This window comes from Mauremys mutica, chromosome 11, assembly GCF_020497125.1.
Source record: "Mauremys mutica isolate MM-2020 ecotype Southern chromosome 11, ASM2049712v1, whole genome shotgun sequence".
In the NCBI taxonomy this organism is placed as follows: Eukaryota; Metazoa; Chordata; order Testudines; family Geoemydidae; genus Mauremys; species Mauremys mutica.
In genome coordinates this window covers 70244912-70261984 of record NC_059082.1, presented here as the reverse complement: position 1 = coordinate 70261984, position 17073 = coordinate 70244912, and the positions used below count along the sequence as shown (strand labels likewise).

The window sequence follows — 17073 nt, the reverse complement described above, 5'->3', positions numbered from 1 at the left end:
TTTTAAATCACATCATTGTTTTATTTTTATAAAGACTAATTTTGAGGGTGTAAAATAATGTGCTACTCTGCCCACATGGCTTGTGTCATTTCATTGTCAAAATTATTTCAGGGGGTTTTATCTGATGCAAGAGACTGATTATTTTTGCAACAAACAAAGGGATTTTAGTCCTTAAGTTACAATTTCATTGTAGCTTGCAATGTTGTCATAGCCATGCTGGTCCCAGGATATGAGAGAGACGAGGTGGGTGAAATAGTATCTTTTATTGGACCATCTTTTATTGGAAATACAGTATCCGAAAGATTGCCCTGGAAAACTCATATGCCTCCTTTGATGTGGCCGTTGAGTTCTTTTTGTAAGTATACGGTATTTGCTACTTAAAGGATTTGACTAAACTTTAACTTGGCTGCCTAATAAGGGCAAAAACAGAGGTATGTTGCACAACCAAAAAGAGTCCATTTATAGAGAGTATCTCTGAACATGTCCAGAGGCAATCACTCATGACTAAGAACAATGCATTCATCCAGAGTTTTGAAACGGTGGTGTTTATCTCCTGAAATGAACTAATTTACAGTCAAACAGACAAAAAGTCCAATCTTGTGACCTTACTTACATGAGTAGTTCTTCACACAAGTAGTGCCAGTGGGACTGCTCATGTGAATAAGTAATAAACACATGAGTGAAAGATGCATGATCAGTCCATGATTTTTTTTTGTTTTTTAAGTAGTTCTTTCAGGCAAGAGTATAATATTATAGGAAAAGCTCTTAGGGTGGTTTCTTTTCAATCTCACATATACTGATAACAGAGAACTATAACAGGAAATGTTGCATTAAAATAAGTAATTATCTGATATTTTACCCTCTGTTTATTTTGCTACTCAATGTACAATTAAAAACCATTGTTTGCAGACCATATGTGTTAAATGTTCTGTTTACAGGCATGGGAAGAGAAGCTTGTTTCAATGCAAGATATTTTAGATAGCTGGTTAAAATGTCAGGCCACATGGCTTTACCTGGAACCAATTTTTAGTTCAGAAGACATTATAGCTCAAATGCCAGAAGAGGGCAGAAAGTTTGGAATAGTAGATGCTTACTGGAAAGACATCATGATACAAACAGTAAGTATTTGCATTTAATAACGTGAAAATATATTTATTTATATTTCATCAAATTAGTTTTAAGTAAGATAATTTGTCTGCTTATCCAGAGTCAGAGACTCAGATTTTGGTCCTTGGAACATAGAACAGAGAGTCCAAAACACCGTTAATGCCTAGTCTTTTAGCAAAAATTGTAGGTAAGATTATCTACCCTTTTGAGATTTCTGTAGAATCTAGACATCACAGAATAAATTACAGCTGATATTTTCACATTAGAAGGAGTGTAATAGCAGAGAGCAAACACAACTCTGAGGAGATACAGAAGAGGATAAATGTAGGGTGCTACAGGTGCATTTCATAGGACTTGCACTGTACTCCTGTTTGTGAATGAACAAATGACTATAAACTGCCTATCCTTAGGCTTGAAATTAGACAAAAGTTTCTAACCATCAGAGGAGTGAAGTTCTGAAACAGCCTTCCAAGGGAAACAGTGAGGGCAAAAAAACCTAACTGGCTTCAAGACTGAGCTTGATAAGTTTATGGAGGGGATGATATGATGGGACTGCCTACGATGGTATATGGTCCATTGGCAACTGCCAGTAGCACAAATCACCAATTGCTGGAGACAGGACACTAGATGGGGAGGGCTCTGAGTTACTACAGAGAATTCTTTCCCAGGTATCTGCCTGGTGTGTCTTGCCCACGTGCTCAGGGTCTAACTGATTGCCATATTTGGGGTCAGGAAGGAATTTTCCCCAGGTCAGATTGGCTGAGACCCTGGGAATTTTTCACCTTCCTCTGCAACGTGGGGCATGTGTCACTTGTACTGTAAATGGTGAATTTTCTATAACTTGAAGTCTTTAAACCATGATTTGAGTAACTCATCCGGAGGCTAGGGGTCTGTTTCAGGAGTGAGTGAGGTTCTGTGGCCTGCAATGTGCAGGAGGTCAAACTAGATGATCACAATGGTTTCTTCTGACCTTAATGTCTATGAATCTGTGAGTGCTGCAAACCCTAGGCACAGGTGAATATCCATAGAAATAGCAATTTTCTCTCCTAATCAGTATACCTATGGATGTGATCCTGCACATTTTTTCACAGGTTACAGTATTGTTGGTACTGTTTAATCTGGACAAAGCAATGATCTTAAACAGCAATAACTGTCAAATACTGCATATATATTTTCCTCATGTGAGGACATTCAACAAAACAGTTTCTAACTTTCCATGCTCTGTAACATATTCTGTAGCCGTCCTTGTCATGAAATAAAAATAAAATGAAACAAACTGACAAACCAAATGTGAACTTTTTAGCAGTTTCTACACTGTGTTTCTTTTTATAAAGGTGAAAGACACCAGGGTACTTGTAGCAACTGAGCAACCCAGGATGTTGGAGAGGCTTCAGGAAGCAAATGTTCTCTTAGATGATATCCAGAAGGGGCTGAATACTTATTTGGAGAAGAAAAGATTATTTTTCTCACGGTAAATTGATTAACAGGTTCAACTTAGAGCAGCAAGAACCATAAAAAGATTCTAATGTTCTCTTTGTTTGAAATAATTTTTATTGAGATGGGTGACTTGTAATTGTCACAGAACACAGTTCTATGCAACAAAAAATGACAACCTATTTCCCTTTCTAGAAATGTAGCCCAGATTCCCTGATCCAGCTGAGCTATGCTTGGCCCAAGATTTGAGGGAGTGGGGAGGCAAAGGTGTCTTAGTGCAGCAGGAACTTGCAGTGGAAAATACATCATCAGTTACAGGGAACATGCCATCTTCAGCAGTTGATTGCACACCCCTCACCCCCACCTATCACACCCTAAGCCATGCCCTACTCAGCTGCACAGAGGTGAAGTCCCAAATAATTGCCCCAGAGAGTCTAAAGATGACTAGGTGATGGTGGAGAACAGGCTATGTGCTACCTTTACAGTGTGCATGGCTGTCCCCCAAACCTGTTTAGATTTCTTTCTCCCCTCCGTTTTGCACAAGGGGATCAATGTGACAACCAGAATGTAAAAAGGTATAATAGTTTTATAACTTTTAAAACTTTTAAGTCCAATGATCAAAGACTCACATGAACCCAGAAGTTCTTGAGAATAGTGCATTCCCCAAATCAGAGCAGGTAACTTCCCTTTTGTGATAAGTCTTTCTTACTTTAAGAGTTAGAGAAAATCCACACTCCTAGCATATAATAGCTTCTCAGATGATGAGTTTCATGTCTGAAAACTGCATGTGCATTGTCTTTTCAATAGGTTCTTTTTCCTGTCTAACGATGAGCTGCTTGAGATTTTGTCAGAAACCAAAGATCCCCTTCGAGTACAGCCACATTTAAAGAAGTGTTTTGAGGGAATCTCTAAATTAGAGTTTACAGAAGATCTGGAGATCACAGGAATGATCAGTTCAGAGAAAGAAACTGTTCCTTTCATACAGAAAATCTACCCAGTGAAAGCAAAAGTAATTTTTTTCTCTTATGACATTACATGAATAGCTGGTGGTAAAGGATGTGCTTCTGGGGAAATGAGTTTTAAAATACTAAGACCAGATTTTTAAAGGTATTTAGTTATTTAAAAATGCAGATAGGTGCCTACTGGGAGTTTTAAAATGGAGTTAGGCACTTGGGCGGTGTTGAAAATTCTGTAGGTGCCTATCTGCATCTTCAAGCATCTAAATACCTTTAACAATTTGGCCCTTAGAACATAACTAAGATACCACATCACAGATGAAACAAGGAATGAATGAAAATATTAAAGGTACTAGTATAGGATTACAGTCTAGCTTTTTGGTTAAAAGGTGGCATAGTGGAGGTAGCAGCATGTAACAAGTTGAAGAAACACTGTGCCTTCCTCAGGGCAGGAAGCCACACATGAGGCCAGAGTACAGAGCACACTACTGCTCTGCTGCATTGTCCCTTGGGGGCTAGAGGTGGCCAAAGGCTAAGTCCTAAGTGAAACAGGAGGGAGGCACGGCCAGTGTGGAGAATGGCATGAAAACACAGGGAAGGCCTTGTGGATCTAAGACTATCCCTCATCATGGCTGTGCCTTCCCCACAACAATAGCAGTGTGGCTCAAAGAGATGCCTTGTCATTAGCTGCTCTCCTCATCTGCGTGTGTGGCCACAGCACTTTTGTGGATGGCGGGAGGTGATAGACTGAGAGGAGTTACTGTTGTTGCCAAGAGCAACAGTAACTTACACTATAAACTATGTAATAAGGTGTGCTGTTATAATATGAATTAGATGGATGAAATTTCCTGACCTGTGTTATCTAGGACTGGAGGTAGGACTAGATGATCTAATGGTCTCTTCTGGCCTTACAATCTATGAATCTGTAGATTTTGTAGAAACTTGCCATAATGAGTGGCTGATTCCTCTGCCTCTCCACGGCCATGCCCCACTAAATTGTATGGAGCTGAATTCCTATGTGGCAGCCATGAACAGGGGTAAAAGGTGGGGTTTGAAAGATAGGGGATATTTTATGTAGCAACCTTTTAACCACATCTTTCAGGAACAATGTGTTCACTGGTATTGTGGCCATGTTGCTTTGACCTCCCAGAGCTGCATTTACACTACCTGGATGTATGGACACCATGCTGCCCCTTCAGATGCACTGCTCATGCAGTTCACATGGCTTATTTGTCTGTATGCACTGTTATGCTGCAGTCATGCCTTCATTGTGTACACCAGTGCTTGTGCACCTATTTGGAGGCTGTCCACCCATTTTCTTCCTTACCCACCAGAGCAGAAAAAGGCATGAGTCAGCCTTTATGCTTTAAGCCTAATATAGTCAAAGGTTTACTCCAGTGTGAAATTTGCTCTTTAAATGCCATTTAATCACAAATTTTATTTGCTGTATTTTCACTCTTCTCTCTTTTTCTTGTTTTAAGGGCATGGTAGAGAAATGGCTTTTGCAAGTAGAGGAAATGATGTTGGCCAGCATAAGACAAGTTATTCAAGATGGCATTGGAGGATATGTTCAAGTAATTATTCATCTCTTCTGTATCAATACATTACAGAATAAAGTAATTAACATAAAGTAACCTGCACATGTACAGGGCCCAAACTCTCCTTTACCACAATGTTAGGTTTTAAACTAAGTAGAATCCTCTCGTGCCAATTCAGCAGCATCCATTAAAAGTCTCATATCTAATTTCCTTGAAAGAAAATTAATGAAGTTCTCAGTGCCGAGTGCTGTTTATTTTATAAATCAGAGTTAAAAGCATTAGGGAAAATAGATTTTATTATTGACAAAGCCTAGTGCATACACATCATTTTCTCTAACTCAAGTGTGATTTTTTTTTAAAGGTTCCCCGAAATAAGTGGGTACTTCAGTGGCCTGGACAGGTGGTTATTTGTGTTTCATCCATCTACTGGACAAAGGAAGTGTCTGAAGCTATGCAATCAGGAACTTTACCTGTAAGGTTTTCTTGTAAATTCTTTCAATTAACCAAAGACTAAATTATGATATTACGAAGAACTCTAACGAAGTGACGTGCATTTCTGAAAGCATAAATTCTGACTTTTCTACTTAAGTTAAATCATGGCAGAATTTAACTCAGAGTGCTTTGCAATTTCCACTTTTCTTGCTATTCACTTTTGTCATTCGTCTGCGTTGTTTTCTCTTTTTACTTTGCATTCAGTCATGTTGTATATTTGTCTTACGTCTCAGCAGCAACTATTTCTCTATCATTATGGACGCGGATTTTGATTTCACTTACCCTGGTGTAAATCAGGATTAACTCCACTGAAGCAAGTTGTGGACTCTTATTCTTGTGTCATAGAGCTTTGCAACTGTGAATAGAAGAATCAAACAAAAGTTGCAAACTATGACCAGATCTTATAAATAGTTACTCCTCTATGTATGCTTACCCCGCTAGTATGCGTATATGCCTAGTCTCATGGGAACTACACACAGGAGTAGCTGTTTGCAGGATCAGGTGATTACACAGCTCTTGTGGCTGCTAGCTTCTCTGTAGAATAAAGATGCATCAACTAGGTTTGGTAGTTGAATGTTATTCTTCCCACAAGTGTTTGCAATTCATCCATCATCCCATGGTCTTGTGTATTACCCCATTGGGGACTGATCTAAAGCACACTAAATAATGGAAAGACCTCCCGTTAACTTTAATGGGCTTTTGATTGGACCCTAGTAGAGTTGGGTGAATACTGCAACATTTTTGTCCTGTGATTATTTACATGAATTTTTAAAGGAATTTGCTTCAACCGTGTGCCACTTCTTTGTTCGCTTTCTGGAGCTGCTCTAGCAAATGAGTCTACTGGCAGGGATTTTCGTGAAAACAGAAAAATTTTAAATAGTTACTGCAGCAGAGACCAGATTCTGATGCTTGTACTCATCCACTCAGGACATAGAAAGTACCTTGGCTTCAGTCAGGGGCGGCTCTAGCCATTTCACCACCCCAAGCATGGCAGCACGCCGCGGAGGGCGCTCTGCTGGTCGCCGGTCCTGCGGCTCCGGTGGACCTCCCGCAGACGTGCCTGCGGATGGTCCACCGAACCAGCAGGACCAGCGGAGCCTCTACAGGAGGTCCACCGGAGCCGCCTGCTGCCCTCCCAGCGACCGGCAGAGCGCCCCCCGTGGCATGCCGCCCCAAGCACGTGCTTGGCGTGCTGGGGCCTGGAGCCGCCCCTGGCTTCAGTTAAGCTATGCTGATTTACTGCAGTTGAGGATCTGAACCCATGTGCCCAGTCAAAACAGGCTGAATTTAAAATGTTTGCAAAAAAATCATCATCAGTGATCCATGGATCAAAATTATTAGTAGAAACTTGGGAAAAATAATTTAAAATAAAGAGTAAATTCAGGAAAATATTACATTTGCTGAATAACTATTTATTACAAAAAATTCATCCAGCTTTAGACAATAGAGAGCGCATCCATATCTCTTGGTACAGAGACCTCACATTTGATTTAGGGAGAAATAAAAGGCTTCCATTTCAGACTACAAAACCCTTCTGAGTAGTTATGATGAAATAAAACAGCACTATATGAAGGAGACTCTTAAATGTTTGCATAGTGCCAGGAAGACATTACTGAACTGCCTCATTTTGTTGGAAGAGTTTGTTCTAATGACTGCTCTGGGAGCTTAGGAGCTATTTGCTACAGCTTGCCATTAATATTCACATTTTTTTCCGTAACAGGAATTCTTGGAGAAGAGCAACCTACAAATTGGAGAAATTGTTCAGTTAGTGAGAGGAAAGTTGTCCAGCGGTGCCCGTCTGACTCTTGGGGCTCTCACTGTCATCGATGTGCACGGTAAATGCATGATTATTACCTCTCTCATTACATTCCAGGCAGAACTGCTACCATTAACTGAGGCAAATTATCTGCAACAGGCAGCTGGGATGCTTCCCCAAGCTAAAGTTAAGTCCTGGAGAATTAGTTAAAGGATTATATTAATTATTTTCATTTGCTAATTCACATGAGACAAAAGCTAGTTGAAAATGCCAGCCTTAGGCATGAGCAAGATAACTAATGGTTTGAGCATGTAGCCTGAGCAAACTTTATGGGATGCCTAATTTCAGCGCCTCTTAGCAGGGGTCGCCATTTCAGATTTTGGTAGGGAGGGGCAACTTTAACCATGATTCCTGGGGCTACTTAGGCACTTGAAAACTCTAGTTTTTTTTGGCAGATAACTTAGCAATTAGCTGACAGGAGCCCTGTATCTAATTCCTTTATAAAATTCAATAAATATTAGACCCACTCAGCTCTAATAACATGTTCTGACATCTTGTGGCAAGTCACTTAAGCGATGTTGGTTAGGTTTAAAATGTTAATGTATATTCTTACTTTATTACTAACTCTGTGGAGAGAGAGATCCCATCAGGACTGCTGGCTCCTATCCCAGCTCTGAGAGGAGAGTGGGGGTTCTCAAACTGGGGGTTGGGACCCCTGAGGGGGTTGCGAGGTTATTACATGGGGGGTCACGAGCTGTCAGCCTCAATCCCAAACCCCGCTTGCCTCCAGCATTTATAATGGTGTTAAATATATTAAAAAGTGTGTTTAATTTATTAGGTGGGTCCCACTCAGAGGCTTGCTGTGTGAAAGGCTTTGCCAGTAAAAAAGTTTGAGACCCACTGGTCTAGTGGAAAACAATGGGGAGCAGATACATCTGGGTTCTATATAAGAACATCAGAATGGCCATATTGGGTAATGGTCCATCTAGCCCAGTATTCGGTTCTTCCAGCAGTGGCCAATGCCAGATGCCCCGGGGGAAATGAACAGAACAGGTAATCATCAAGTTGCCCTGTTGTCCACTCCCAGCTTCTGGAAAATAGAGGCGAGGAACATGCGGAACATGGTATTGGATCCCTGGCCACCCTGGCTAATAGCCATTGCTGGACCTATGCTCTATGAACTTATCTAATTCTTATTGGAACCCTGTTATAGTTTTGGCCTTCACAACATACCCTGGCAAAGAGTTCCACATGTTGACTGTGAAGAAATACTTTTTTTTGTTTGATTTAAATCTGCTGCCTATTAATTTCATTTGGTGACCCCTAGTTCTTGTGTTATGTGAAGGCGTAAATAACGCTTCCTTATTTACTTTCTCCACAATAGTCATGATTTTATAAACCTCTATCATATCCCCCCCTTAGTCATCTCTTTTCCAAGCTGAAAACTCCAGTCTTTTTAATCTCTCCTCATGCAGAAGGTGTTTCTATACCCCTAATCATTTCTGTTGCCCTTCTCTGTACCTTTTCAAATCCAATATATCTTTTTTGAGATGGGGTGACCAAATCTTCACGCTCTATTCAATATGTTGGCACATTGTGGCTTTATATAGAGGTAATATGATATTTTTTTCTTATTATCTGTCCCTTTCCTAATTATTTCCAATATTTTATTTGATTTTTTTAAATTGCAACTGCACATTGAGCAGATATTTTCAGAGAACTATACACAATGACTCCAAGATCTCTTTATTGATGGGTTCAGCTAATTTAGACCCCATCATTTTATATGTGTAATTGGGATTATATTTTGCCAAGTGCATTACTTTGCATTTATCAACATTGAATTTCTTATCTCTAGCTTGCTTCTTGCTTGCTTATATATACCTGTCCCTGGAAATTTCCACTACTTGCATCCGAAGAAGTGGGTATTCACCCACGAAAGCTCATGCTGCAAAACGTCTGTTAGTCTATAAGGTGCCACAGGATTTTTTGCTGCTTCTACAGAACCAGACTAACACGGCTACCCCTCTGATACTTTCTGCCATTTTGTTGCCCACTTGCCCAGTTTTGTGAGATCCCTTTGTAATTCTTCGGAGTCTGCTTTGGACTTAACTATCTTGAGTAATTTTGTATTATCTGCAAATTTTACCACATCACTGAGTACCCCTTTTCCCAGATCATATATGAATATGTTGAATAGGACTGGTCCCAGTACAGACCCCTGAGGGACATCACTATTTACCTCTCTCCATTCTCACCTTTTATTTCTACCCTTTGTTTCATATTTTTTAACTGAAGTGCCTGGCAGTGCTTTCAGCATCATCTAATGATCCTTAATTTACTTTAATGATAAGCCTTTAGTTATCTTAATCACCTTGCCTCTGTTTATAAACAAACTCCCTGCCACAAAGGCTGTGCTGCTCCCAGCTTCCAAACTCATCACATATCACACTCGGTCTGGGGCTAGGATGAGTAGACCTCCCCTATAAAACTCAGGGGTGGGGGGCCTAGATCCCTGCCATGCCCCCCCCCAAATGGCGTCCCTCTTTCTTAGACCAATCTCTCTTCCCCTTCCAACAGCAGAACTGATGCAGGGCTGGCTTTAGGCCGATTCCCCTGATTCCCCAGAATCGGGCCCCATGCCTAACAGGGCCCCGCACCCACGCCTAAGAGGGCTCCGCGCCTTAGGCGCCTTTTAAATTTATTTATTTATTTATTTATACTCACCCGATCCGCTCTGGGTCTTCGGCGGCATTTTGGCGGGGTGTGTGTGTGTGTCCGCTCCAGATCTTTGGCGGCATTTCAGCGGCAGGGGGTCTTTCGGTGCTGTGGAAGACCCGGAGCGGGCCCCCTGCCGCCGAAGTGCCGCTGAAGCCCCGGACCGCCGCCAGGTATTCTAATTGGGCCTCACAGTTCATAAAGCCAGCCCTGCTGATGCAGGAGGCAACTCAGCTTCAGGGGGAACAGTCCAGTGTGCTACCATGCACTATTGAAGTGGGGCAGAGTGATTGTATTCTGTCCGGAGGTGTCCAGTTGAGAATTCCCTTTGCATGTGGGAATTCTCCACTGGTGTCAGACTGGTGGAAGCAGCATAGCTGCCTTCTGTACTAGTTGCCCTCCTACCTCTGGTGGTGTAGGGAAAAGGAGGTGGCTCTGTGGGGGCTGGAAGAGGGTATGCTGGAGTAGAACTCTGCTACACCCATCCTTCACCAGCATACGTCAGAGCACCTCCTTAGGTAGTGCAGAATAAGGGAGCTGCAATTGGCTCCCTGATGGCTCCTACCCTCACGTCTGTACTAAGTGGAGCTCTGGTCCAGGGGACCCAGAAAGGGTAAGGCTGGTCCCAGTGAAATGTTACAGTTATAAATACATTGATAGATATGTATAAACAAGTATTATAGTGATGACCAGGAATCCCAGAAATACACTTGGCATGGAAAAATGCGGAATTTGCATTTTTACAGAGTATCTTTAGTTTTATATTATGGCTAGGAAAACTAAAGTTCAGCGTTTCATTTTAATTGTGGAAAAACATGGATTTTTATGTTTTTTTATCGGAGAATTTTGATTTTTTTATCACAGAAGACTAGGATCCCTGGTGACGACATGCATAGTTCAACAGTAAGGTGTGGCTTGGGTTAGCTGTTAATCATTGGTTGCTATTTCACTGTTCAGTCTACCAACTCTACAGTATGGTGCCTGTCCAATTTTTTATGGTTTTTTTTTTCCATTTTGAGATTCTGGCCTAAACGCTGGTACTAATTCTTTTTTCTCTTTGCCCAAGGATAAATTTGAACTGGATTCCAAGAAAGAAATGCAGCACAGCTGTTGAGAAATATAGTATTGCTAAATGTGATATTACAGCTGTAATTGAAAAAGATTGCAGCCTAATTCTGTGCTATGTGTTCTTCCATAAAAATATTCTTTTAACTCCATAAAATTTCTGTTTATGTTGCTAGACCATCTCCTACAGTAAAATAGCAATCACTTCACTTTTTAAATTAACAAATAATGTTAAGACTATATTGAGTTGGAAAACAACTAAGTACCTTTATTCTTGGATGCTTGCAACCTCTGCTGAAATTCTCTTCAATTACTCAGCTCAATGTAACTTTGACCTACTAAACTTGTTTATTGTGTTATTGCTACATACAAGGAAATGGAGAGCAACAAGAATCAAGTTCTTAAAATTACTATTTAAACACCAAAGTTAATGGAACTCTGCCAGTTTATAACATCCCCATACTTTTAGGGGAAAATTCTGGACTTGCCTGGCTTATAGGTCATAGCAGGAATCAGCCTTTAGTTAGGATTTTGACCCTAACATCTTGCATGTAACCTCGGGCACTGCTTTTGGTGTGACTTTACAATACTCATGCCCACCTGGTTTCATCATAGAATAACATAAGCATGTAGGGATAAAATCAGAAACCTGAGGCACCAGATGAGTTACATCTAGCAAGGGACATAAAAGAGAATAAGAAGAGGTTCTATAAAAACATTAGGATCAAGAGAAAGAGGAGAGAAAGCATAGGTTCTCTGCTTAGTGGAGGAAGGAGAACTAATAACAAACATCAAGAAGGGTGAGGTGTTTAATGCCTATTTTGCTTCATTCTCACTAAGTAGGTTAATTATGGCTAGATGCATAACCATTAATATAACAACAAGGGGGAAGGAACGCAAGCCAAAATAGGGAAAGTCCAGGTTAAAGAGTATTTAGATAATTTAGACGTATTCAAGTTGGCACGGCCTGATGGAATTCACCTTAGGTTACATAAGGAACTAACTGAAGCAATCTTGGAACTGTGAGCAATTATTTTTGAGAACTCAGAGAATGAGTGAAGTCCCAGAGGACTAGCAAAGGGCATACTATCTTTAAAAAGGGGAACAAAGAGGACTTAGGGAATTATAGACCAGTCTACCTAATGTCAATATCTGGACAGATACTGGAACAAATTATTAAACAATCAGTTTGCAAACACCTAGAGGATTATAGGCATAGAAGAAATAGCCAGCATGGATTCATCAAGTACAAATCATCCCAAACCAACCTCATTTTCTTCTTTGACAGGGTTACTAGCCTACTGGATAGCGAGGAAAGTTGTAGATATAAAATATCTTGATTATAGTAAGGCTTTTGACACAGGTCCACATGACATTTTCATAAGCAAACTGGGGAAGTTTGGTCTAGATGAAATTACTATAAAGTGGGTATACAACTAATTGAAAGAGCATACTCAAAGGGTAGTTATCAATGGTTTGCTATCAACCTGGGGGGAAGTATGGAGGGATGTATCTAATGGGGTTCTGCAGGGGTCTGTCCTGGGTCCAGTACTATTTAATATTTTCATTAATGAATTGGATAATGGAGAGGAGAGTATGCTTATAAAATCTGTGGATGACACCAATCTCAGAGAGGCTGCAAGCCCTTTGGAAGACAGGATTAGACTTCAAAATGACCTTGGCAAATTGGAGACTTGGTCTGAAATTAACAAGATGAAATTCAGAAAAAACACTTAGGAAGCAAAAATTAAATGCACAACTACAAAATGGGGGATAACTGGCTAGGCAGTAATACTGCAGTAAAGAATCAGGGTTATAGTGGATCACAAATTAAATTTGAGTCAACAATGTGATGCAGTTGTAAAAAAGGTGAGAGTCATTCTGGGGTGTATTGTCAAGAGTGTCATATCTAAGACACAGGAGGTAATTGTCCTGCTTTACTTAGCTGGTAAGGCCTCAGCTGGAGTATTATGTCCAGTTTTGGGTGCCCCACTTTTAGAAAGATATGGACAAATTGGAGAGAGTCCAGAGGAAATCAAACAAAAATGATAAAAGATTTAGAAAACCTGACATAATGGAAAGTTAAAAAACTGGGTATCTTTAGTCTTGGGAAAAGAAGACTGAGGAGGGACCTCATAACAGTCTTCTAATATGTTAAGGGCTGTTATAAAGAGGATGGTGATCAATTTTTCTCCATATCCACTGAAGGTAGGACAGGAAGTAATCAGTAATATGCAGCAAGGGAAATTTAGGTTAGATCTTAGGAAAAAAATTCAAACTATACGGATAATTAAGCAGTGGAATAGGCTTCCAAAGGAAGTTGTGGAATCCCCATCACTGGAGGTTTTTAAAAACAGATTAGACAGATACTTGTAAGGGATGGTCTAGGTCAAGGGTAGGCAACCTATGGCACGTGTGCCAAAGGTGGCACGCGAGCGGATTTTCAGTGGCACTCACTCTGCCTGGGTCCTGGCCACTGGTCTGGGGGACTCTGCATTTTAATTTAATTTTAAATGAAGCTTCTTAAACATTTAAAAAACCTTATTTACTTTATATACAACAATAGTTTAGTTATGTATTATAGACTTATAGAAAGAGACCTTCTAAAAAGGTTAAAATGTATTACTGGCACACGAAATCTTAAATTAGAGTGAATAAATGTAGACTCGGCACACCACTGCTGAAAGGTTGCCGAAACCCCGTTCTAGGTTTATTTAGTCCTGACTTAATGCAAGGGACTGGACTAGATGACCTCTCAATGTTCCTTCCAATTCTACATTTCTAGGATTCTGTCATTAAAAAATACTGTGCTTCTGATTGCTAACCCTAGGCAAAGCTAGGTAAAAACCAGTTTACAGTTTCTGATATTGCTCTGCAAGTAGACTATGTGACACACAATGTTGCTTTTCAGCAGTATAGTTGCTAGCAGAGACCCAGAAATGTAAGGAAACCTAATGATTGTATATATGTAATAATATGTGATGCCAGTAGGAGTTCCAAGTGCAGAATGAGTGGAGTTTACAAGAGCCATTATTTTCAGATACAGTTGACTCTTTTTGAATTTGTGGATAACATGCCAACAAAGGAAGAGCTTTATATCCAGGCAGGAGCGGTGCCAGGGTTTCTGGCACCCTAGGCAGAATTTGGGGGGTGGCATTTTGTGTGCTCCCCGTGGGGTGCGCGGGAGCTTCCGGTTCCACTCCCATCACGCCGCCGAAGAAGGACCCTCCGCTGAAATGCCACAGGCGACAGCGGCAGCCATTGAGCTGCTCAATTGCCTGCCGCTGTTTTCTGCGGCACGTCGGCAGAAGGTCCTTCTTCGGGGGCGCGATGGGAGCGGAACCGGAAGCTCCTGCGCGCCCCATAGGGAGTGCACAAAATGCCGCCCCCCAAATCCGGGCGCCCTAGGCGACCGCCTAGGGTCGCCTAATGGAAGCGCCGGCCCTGTATCCAGGGGCAAATCTAACCTCCTCCTTTGTGGCTATAGAGGGCCACAGTGGCATTCTGTCGTGCAAAAAATGGGGGCTGGAGAATAGGGAGCTGTGGAGCAGGTGTATGTCTCCTGTGTGGTACAGAGCCCTGCTGTGAGCAAGCATTCTCATTTACAGGAGGCAGCAGGGCATGGGTGAACTGGGGGAGGGGTGAAAGAGACCTGTCACTGCACAGATCCTTGCATATTTCCTGGGTTTGGGGGATGCAAGTGTCCTATATAGGTTTGTTCAGCCACTGGTCTTAAATGGCCTTTGTAGAGTGATTGTACTCCTCCACCCTGCACAGCTCCCCAGCACCTGGTCTGGCTACTCATGCTGGGCACTGGGGTCTAGGATTTTGCCCAGTTGAATAAAGATGGTTCATTAAGCAAAATGGATGCAGTTTCCTTTTGAAAAATGAAAGCTGAGCTACAGCTGTAAATGTTAGCTTACTGTTTATTAGGTATTTTATGAGCTGTTTTTGTTCCTGCAGCTCGTGATGTGGTTGCAAAATTGGTTGAGGACAAAATCACAGATCAGAATGATTTCCAGTGGATTTCTCAGTTGAGATATTACTGGGAAAAAGGAGATGTGATGGTGCGAATGATTACGACAGAAGCCAAATATGGCTATGAGTACCTTGGCAATTCTCTACGTCTGGTTATAACTCCACTGACTGATCGATGCTATAGGTAAAATTCATATTCTCTATGACTGTAGCATTCACTTTCCATCTGACTTGTATTTAATACATATTGTAACAGTTGCTAATGCAAAGAGCCTCAATCATTAATTTTCTTTCCTCCTCTCCCTGTTTTTTTTATGTTCCGCTGTAGTGCCACAGTGTGGACATTTTCTATAGTGTTGGAAGGGGTTTTTCCATCAATGTAGTTAATCCACCTCTCTGAGAGGCCAGAGCTAGGTCGACCTAACTACAGAGCTCAGGGCATGTAATCTTTCACAGCCCTGAGTGACATAGCTAGATCCCTCTAATTTTTAAGTGTAGATCAGCTCTTAGATGTATTTATGCCCAAACATGGTAGAATATTTACAATGTGCAGATTCCTAAGCCTCTACTGTAATTTCTTCTTCTGCATCCAAGAATGTGCTTCTAAAAAAAAAAACCTTAGCAGCTCCATTTAATGGAATTGTGGAAGACTGTGTGTAGTTGAACTAGTCAATTAATTTCTTTGAAATAAAATATATATGCAGGGTGTATCTGACTTTTAAATAAATGAGGCAATTATGGAGCTATTCACAGATGTCTGACTGCAGTTAGCTTCTAATTCCTCTACTTGCTTGCAAGAGGCTGAAATGGAAATACTCCGGGGGGATTTGGTATTTCGTTTTTAGCTTGCCCAGGAGCCAGAAGCCATCTCAGCAGTTAAGTTTAGGTCTGTAGGTTGCATGTGGCCCATCTGTGACTGCCAGTAGCAAATATCCCCAACTGTTGGAGATGGGACACTAGATGGGGAGAGCTCTGAGTTACTACAGAGAATTCTTTCCCAGGTGTCTGCCCAGTGGGTCTTGCCCACATGCTCAGGGTCTAATTAATCACCATATTTGGGGTCGAGAAGGAATTTTCCCCCGAGTCAGATTGGCTGAGACCTTGGGGGTTTTTCACCTTCCTCTGCAGCATGGGGCATGGGTCATGGGTCCCTTGCAGGTTTAAACTAGTGAAAATGGTGAGTTCTCTGTAACTTGAAGTCTTTAAACCATGATTTGAGGTCTTCAGTAACTCAGCCAGAGGTTAGGAGTCTGTTTCAGGAGTGGGTGGGTGAGGTTGTGTTTCTTGTAATGTGCAGGAGGTCAGACTAGATGATCATGATGGTCCCTTCTGACCAGGGGTGAAAGTAACTTAAAGGACTTGCCGGTACTCCAGAGTCCTGCAGAGGGGGAGGGGCTCAACCATAAGAGGCGTGGCCTCTATCGGAAGAGGTGGGGCCTTTAAATCCCGGGGCTTTTAAATCAAGATTTAAAGGGCCCTGGGATTTGGCTGAAGCTAGGAGCAAGGCCATTTAAATCACCCTCGGAGCTACCAGCTGCAGAGGCGGCTGGGAGCCCTGGGGTTTGGGCAGGGGCGAAAGTAATTTACATTTCTTACCCATATGGTCCAATTGCAAGCAACCCACCTCTCCTACGTACTTCATGGATCCCTCCCATTGCATGACATAGATAGAGGAAATAAAGCTACTGTTACTACTACCAGTACTGTCTGTAATAAAACTTTACTATTGGAATAAGCCTGAAAAAGTGAAAACTCACTGTCACATTTTTCTCCGTGTCTTCCCTCCTCCTCCAGCCAGGCTGCGGACACTAGGCTCCGTGCTTCTCCCTGCCTGGCACTGAGCAGCAGCTGCAGGGGCTTCCCTTTAGCTTGCAGCAAGGAGACTGGCTAAGGGAGGGAGAAGCCTGCCTCCTGCATAAGAACAGTTTAAACTCAGCTGTTCCCTGCGCAGTTCAGTAACATTTCAAAGAGGATCTGCAAGCAGTTTGGACATCACAACCATGATCCTCTGCTGGGGAGGGAATGGGAT

At 41.7% G+C, this 17073-nt stretch overlaps 1 protein-coding gene across 1 annotated transcript in view; it reads left to right on the top strand.

Moving 5' to 3' along the window:
* DNAH3 (dynein axonemal heavy chain 3) overlaps nucleotides 1-17073 on the top strand; it is a 108588-nt gene that overhangs the window by 41179 nt on the left and 50336 nt on the right. Inside the window, exons 23-29 of the mRNA XM_044981127.1 lie at nucleotides 939-1118; nucleotides 2442-2578; nucleotides 3349-3550; nucleotides 4979-5071; nucleotides 5397-5507; nucleotides 7248-7362; nucleotides 15030-15228. Coding sequence (XP_044837062.1) covers nucleotides 939-1118; nucleotides 2442-2578; nucleotides 3349-3550; nucleotides 4979-5071; nucleotides 5397-5507; nucleotides 7248-7362; nucleotides 15030-15228 — 1037 coding nt within the window. The remainder of the gene's footprint in view (nucleotides 1-938; nucleotides 1119-2441; nucleotides 2579-3348; nucleotides 3551-4978; nucleotides 5072-5396; nucleotides 5508-7247; nucleotides 7363-15029; nucleotides 15229-17073) is intronic.